General features: G+C 50.6%; 1 protein-coding gene across 1 annotated transcript in view; it reads left to right on the top strand.

The window, feature by feature from the left end:
- Positions 1–560: 560 nt before the first annotated feature.
- LOC101940467 (cholesterol 7-desaturase nvd-like) overlaps positions 561–6,468 on the top strand; it is a 53,568-nt gene continuing 47,660 nt past the window's right edge. The window contains exon 1 of the mRNA XM_005295633.4: positions 561–1,079. Within this exon, the coding sequence (XP_005295690.2) occupies positions 722–1,079 (358 nt within the window). The 5' untranslated portion in view covers positions 561–721. The remainder of the gene's footprint in view (positions 1,080–6,468) is intronic.

The raw sequence follows: 6,468 nt of genomic DNA, 5'->3' as shown, positions 1-6,468 counted from the left end.
AGTTGGGCGGGGGCTGGGAGCCAGGACTCCTGGTTCTGGTGGAGCTCTGGAAGAGCTGCTGGGGCCTGAGGCCTGTAGGGCAAGAGAGAACTCCCCCTGCACGGTGAGGCCAGGCTGCAGGCTCAAGTACAGGGCCAGGGAGCCTGGCCTGCCACTGCAGGTCAGCCCCTGCTCACATTTGGGGGGATGGGGTCATGCGGTTCCCCCTGTGGTGTGTAGCCAGACTGGGCGCAGGAGATCAGCAGAGAAACGGGCAAGTTATGGCTTGGATGGGACCAACTTCTGCTGGTCCAGGCAGGGGCACTGGAAACACGGCTGTTAGTCTTTAGGGTGCCACAGGACTCTTTGAACCAAACTGGAAACCCTGTATGTGATGGAAACCACTTCAAGCCAGGGGGTGCGGCCGCCCCCCAGCCCCTCTAGCTCCAGCGCCAATCTAGGGGATCCCTGGGCAGCCGGGCCCCAGGGCTGACTCGGCCCAGCCCCGGGCAGAGACTTGCTGCACTGCTGTGACCCCCGCGGGGCCGGCCAGCCCTGGAGCCCCCAGCCCGCACGGGCTCGACGCCGGGGGCTGGACGCCTCCGCCTGGGAAGCCCGCCGCGGCCGGGGAGGCTGCCGGCCCCGCTCTGCCGGAGGGACCGGTCGGGCTGGAGCCGCGCCAGCCCCCGCCCCCGGCAGGCAGGTATAAGGGCGGCGGGGCGGGCGGGCAGAGCGCGGCGCAATGGAGCTGTGGCCGTCCCGGAGCCTGGCGCTGCTGCTGCTGTGCGCCGCCGGGGCGCTGCTCCTGCTGCCCGCCGGGGAGCCCGGGAGCTGGGGCCGGGCGCTGCCCCCGCTGCTGCTGCTGCTGGCCGGGGGCGCCGCCCTGCTCCGCCTGTGCGCCCGGCCCCTGGCCCTGCGGCGCGCCCCGGAGCGCGTGGGCTACCTCCCCGAGCCGGGCTGCAGCCGCCGCCAGGCCGCCCGCCGGGCGCGCCGGAGCCGCAGGGCCGGGGACCTGCCGCCCCTCTACCCCAACGGCTGGTTCCGGCTGCTGGACTCGCACGGGCTGCCCCGCGGCGGGGTGCGCAGCCTGGCGGCGCTGGGTGAGTGCGGGCCGGGGCGTGCAGCGAGCCGGGCTCGCGGGGGGCCCCAGGCAGAACTTCGGGGGCGCCGCTGCTGGCAGCAACCCGGGGCTGGCGGAGCCGCCTGGCGCCCGGCTAGGGGCGGGGCCCTTCTGGGGGTGGGGGGCTGCAGAATTCAGGCAACCCTTGGGCCGCTGGGGGGCTGCAAAGCTGGGCTGCCCCTAGTCATCCCTCGCAGCCCTGGGCCCTTGGCTCTCACCAGGGTGTCAAGTGACATGCCCAGGTGCCCCCCACTGCCTGTCCTGGCCACCAGCACCAGGTGGGCTGTGGCAGCAGGGGTGCTCCTGATTTCAGGGTGTGGGGGACAGGGCTTTATTTGTGCCAGGGCTGAGCCCCCAGCACCTCTGGGCCTGGCAGCTCAGAGCCCTGGCACCTGCGCATCAGTTGTGAAAGTAAAAACATTGTTTGAGTCCCAGCACCTAATTGCTTGAGCCCCACACTTCTTTCACTACAAATTAAGCACTGTTGGGGGACATCTGCCAGCGGGGGCCCAGTGGCTGCTTAGGCCTCTGGAAGTTCTTGGATTTATCTGGAGGATAACTTGTCAAACACAAAAAGAACAGGAGTACTTGTGGCACCTTAGAGACTAACAAATTTATTAGAGCATAAGCTTTCGTGGACTACAGCCCACTTCTTCGGATGCATATAGAGTGAAACATATATTGAGGAGATATATATACACACATACAGAGAGCATGAACAGGTCTGTATGTGTGTGTGTATATATATCTCCTCAATATATGTTTCACTCTATATGCATCCGAAGAAGTGGGCTGTAGTCCACGAAAGCTTATGCTCTAATAAATTTGTTAGTCTCTAAGGTGCCACAAGTACTCCTGTTCTTTTTGCAGATACAGACTAACACGGCTGCTACTCTGAAACTTGTCAAACACAGTCTTTTGGGAGCACTTGCAGGGATCATTGCCTGTGTGGCTAATAACAATTCACATGGGTTTGCGTTGCTACCACAAAATTATCAACATATGACTTTGTTAGAGCCAAGAAAACAGTGGAATTTTTCAGACCTAGGTAGTAAGCTTTTCCCTCCTAAACTGAAACTTGTTGAAGAACAACACTCTCTGTACTCTCAATAAAAAGGGGGAAAAAGTCTGATATTCATCTTGGAATTTGCGTACCATTGCTAGTTGGCCTAGTTTATTGTACATGATCTGGTACTTCATAGATGGTCCCTTCTTAGATCAGACTGTTGTGCACTGCTCCCGACAGTACTTGCAGTTTGCAAGTAATTTCTGACCATAGTGGTAATTTGTGACTGGTGCTGGACAGTTGGTCACATGTGTTGACCAGACTGGAAGTCTGATGTCTCTCCCAGCCTGAGTAGGTACGAGCAGATACTCCCTGCTGGCATTGGGTTGAGCGAGCTCCTAGCATGATTTGCTGACATTTGCTCTGGCTGGTTTGCTGTACTCGCTCCAGATGGGTGTGAAGAAGTAGGTTGCCCATGCTTCCTTGCCATACATACTCCTGGTCAGGTGTGCACTTTCATAGATTCTAGGACTGGAAGGGACCTCGAGAGGTCATCGAGTCCAGTCCCCTGCCACTTTGCACGCATTCCCTTTGCTCCTGGGGGAATTCTGCACCAAAATAATGAAAAATTCTGCGCACAATATTTTAAGTCTGCAAATTTTATTTGTCAATAAATAAATGTGGAGGCTGCAACATGGCACTGGGGAGCACAGAGGTGGGAGATCACCCTGCAGATTCCCCCCACCCCCGCCCCGGGACATGGACTCGACAGTGAGGCTGCACCTGACTCTGACACAGCGCACGGGCCGGACCTGCCCCAGAAACATCCTCCATGCCAGATGCACCAGGTGTGGGCAGGCAGGTTCAGCCCAGCAGGATCCAAGTGTGTGTGTGGGGGGATCCAGGTGTGGGGTGAGGGTTCTGCATGAGGCAATCTGGGTGCAGGTGGCTCAGGAGGGTCTGAGTGGTGGGGGGGTTCTGGATGCACAGGGGCTTGTTTGGGGTTCTGGGTGCTCAGCTGGTGAAAGTGGTTGGGGCTCAGCAAGGGGGGTCTGGGGCTTGGCAGGGGTGGTCTGGGTGCTGGGGGAGTGGGGCTTGGTGAGGTGGGGGTCCAGGTGTGCAGGGCTCACCCAGTGGTCCAGGTGCAGGAGGGTGTGGCTCATTGGGGTGAGTGCAGGGGGGTCTGGATGCAGGGGGAGTGGGGCTCAGTGGGGGGTCTGGGAGTGGGGCTCGGCAGGGGACTCGGCAGGGGCATGGGGGGGGGTGTCTCGATTTACAGGAGTTGGGTGCATGGGGAAGCAGGATGGGGATGGGGTGCGGAGATGGACAAAATGGTGTTGGCTTTCTACTGCCTGCAAACATTCTAGCTAAAAGAAGTTTTGGGAGGACAGCATGGCATTGGGAATTACCATCTGTTACCCAAGCATGCTAACAGCAAGTTTAATCCTGATCATATTGAATTCCTAGCTGATTACATGCCTGTAGCCGAGATTGTGTACTTCATAAAGCAAGGGCAGTGTAACCTAGAACATGTACTTGGCTCAAAAGGAGATGATTGCAAATCAAAGACCATGGATGGTCTAGCTGATCTGATAATGAATAAAAATTATTTCTACAAGCTCAGACTGGCTGCTTCATAATCAAAGGATTATGCAGACAGAAGTAAAAATGGAAAAGGTGTATGTGGTTAAATTATTCCCAATTGAAACATGTTCCTGCAGCACTTCTCAAACATGTTGCCCCATCCTGGCTGTGCAGAAGTTAATAGGTAAATGTGCAAAAGGGAAGAAGGTAGTGTAGTCTCTGGAAAAAAATCAGGACAAATGCAAGAAAAGGCAAATCTGGAAGGAAGAAAACATGACCAAAGGATGATCTGCAGACATAGGTGATGGTGGATTCCATTCTGATGAGTGAGAACAAAATTGATGCTGCACAAGAAACAGCAAAACAGTGGAAAAACATGACAAGGGGATGAGCCCATATAAATCTGTTCCCAAGCAAAAAAAGGATGTCCTCGTTTGCACTGGATTAGTTTGATCCAGGAACACCACAGTTTTCAAGGTCTCCCCAAACAAACTGACAGTTCTGTCGGAATCCCTAATAAGATATTTACCCATGAAGAGTGTTCAAGTATAGAACATTTTACATTCATGTTGAAGACATGAAGTCTCTCTTGGACAGAATTGGCTGTGATTTCCGCCATTAATATCTACAAGCACAAGTGTGGTGCTCAAAAGTGCAAACTGTAGCAGGCCCATCTCCTGAAGATCAGAAAGTATGAGTACTCTACAGAGTTTCAAGGAACATGCGAAGTCTGACCATGTTCCTGGTGAACAATCTGCAGACATTTCTGCTCGCCCTTCTGAGCCCTCCTTAGCTAGTGAGGATGTTGATTTGGGTTTGTCAGACTTCAATGTCCTTGACTCTGTAACTGACCTAAGCATTGGATTGTTGGGGGCTGGAGTCTCTGATTCTGGGACAGAAAGTTGCCCATTGGTTGCTAGTGTAATTGTTATGGATGTTGACATTGAAAGCATGCAGCAGAATTTTGAGTTTGATAAGGCAGATTCAACTTTTATTGGCAGATTCTGTTTGCTGTCTTTTGGTAGAAAAGAACAATTAATTAAGAACAAGACTTTTCACCTAGCAAACACAAAGGAAGTATTAAAGTGTGGTTCTTTGTCACAACTCTTAATGGAGGTTTACACCTGATATACAGTTCGACTTTTCACTTGTTTGCTTTTCCAGCCGAATTCCTCATCTTCCTTTGCCAACTATAAAACTGGGTTCACAACCTTTCTCCGCTTTAGCGAACGAGTAGGACAACATGAACATTCAAAGGAACACATGGAAGCAATCACTCACTGGATGGAACTTTCAGAAAGGTTGGAAAATGGTCATACAATTGACAGATATGCACACCTGCTATCAGATGTAGCAGGACATATGCCATAATATTTTTTGTCGTCTCCTGAATATTTTGCTACAGGTTCACACAAGAAATTAGAGAAGTCTTGTAATGGTAGATTGTTGGGCTTACTAGAATTGCTTGCAAGGTATGATAGTGTGGTGGGAGATCATGTGGAAGCTATTAAGACCTGTACCACAATGGTGATGTACTTACCAAACTGAATTCAAAATGAGTTTATTGGTAGGATCCCAAGAAAGGTTAGGGAAGTTAAATGCTTCTATATTCTAACTAACCGTACTCTGGACCACTCCCGAACAGAACAAATGTCTCGGGCATTAAGGTATGCTGAGGTTTTGAAGTTGAGAGCTTTGTAGATTTCATTGATAACCTCCATAACACTCTGCCCTGTTTTGGTGTGGATATTTTAGAGAAGATGGGGAAAAAAAGATGGTTTAGCTATTGCTGAAGCTATGACAGTGGAACTCACATGGCTGCAGCACACAGAGGTGTTCAAAATTGAATTCAGCAGAGAAATCAATATGTGTCTTTTGTTCTATATGCTGCCCATTCACTGAATTTTGTTGGGGAACAACCATTGCAGCATCTTCTCCAAGTTGTTCTATTTCTTTTGAATTGTCCAAAGATTGTATACCCTTTTCTCTGCTTCTACTAGTCTTTGGGATGTTTTGAAAAAGCATACCACCATTATATTAAAATACCAAAATATGACAAGATGGTAGAGCAAAGGTAGAGGCAATCCATCCACTACGTAATCAGGTTGAGGATGTTTTTGGTGCATTAGATGAGATCAAGGCTTCACACCAGAACTTAAGCTGGTAGCTTGAGAACAACCAATTCAAAGTTTACGTTTGTTTGGCTGAAATGTGGTCTAGTATCATATCAAAAATTAAAGTTTGTGTGCAAAAAATTGCAGCATGTGGAACTTGAGATTCAAATGGCTCACGGTTTACTTGGTGGCCTTCAAGCCACTTTACTGGAGTTAATCTTCTGAGTTCATAGCCTGTGAAGCCATAGCTTCCTTACATGCAGAAAAGTTAGGAATATCCCACAGTTCAAAGAACCAGTTTTGAAGGAGGAAAGTTAATGCCAAGTGAACTTGCAAAGGACAAATGGTCATCAGATCCTGAAAGTTTTTGAATGAGAGGTTTTCAACCCCCTCTTAGACACAATATTAACACAATTGGATAGGATGTGTAAGTACACTGGAGTCAATCAAAATTTTGCTTTTTTTTGTGATGGGCAACAAACTGAAAAGTATCACCAGCAAAGACCTAAAGAAATGTGCTCTCTGCTTGCTAAGTTTCTACCCTAAGGATTTAAACTCTGAGGGTTTTTGAGATTGAGCTCTTCACCTGTTTCTCCAAGCAAATCTTTAAGGATGATTTAGAAATGGAAGCACAAATTGATCTCCTTAGCCACTTTCACAAGAGG

The sequence above is a fragment of the Chrysemys picta genome, chromosome 18 (assembly GCF_011386835.1).
Source record: "Chrysemys picta bellii isolate R12L10 chromosome 18, ASM1138683v2, whole genome shotgun sequence".
Lineage (NCBI taxonomy): Eukaryota > Metazoa > Chordata > Testudines > Emydidae > Chrysemys > Chrysemys picta.
This window is presented reverse-complemented; position numbering and strand designations above follow the sequence as displayed.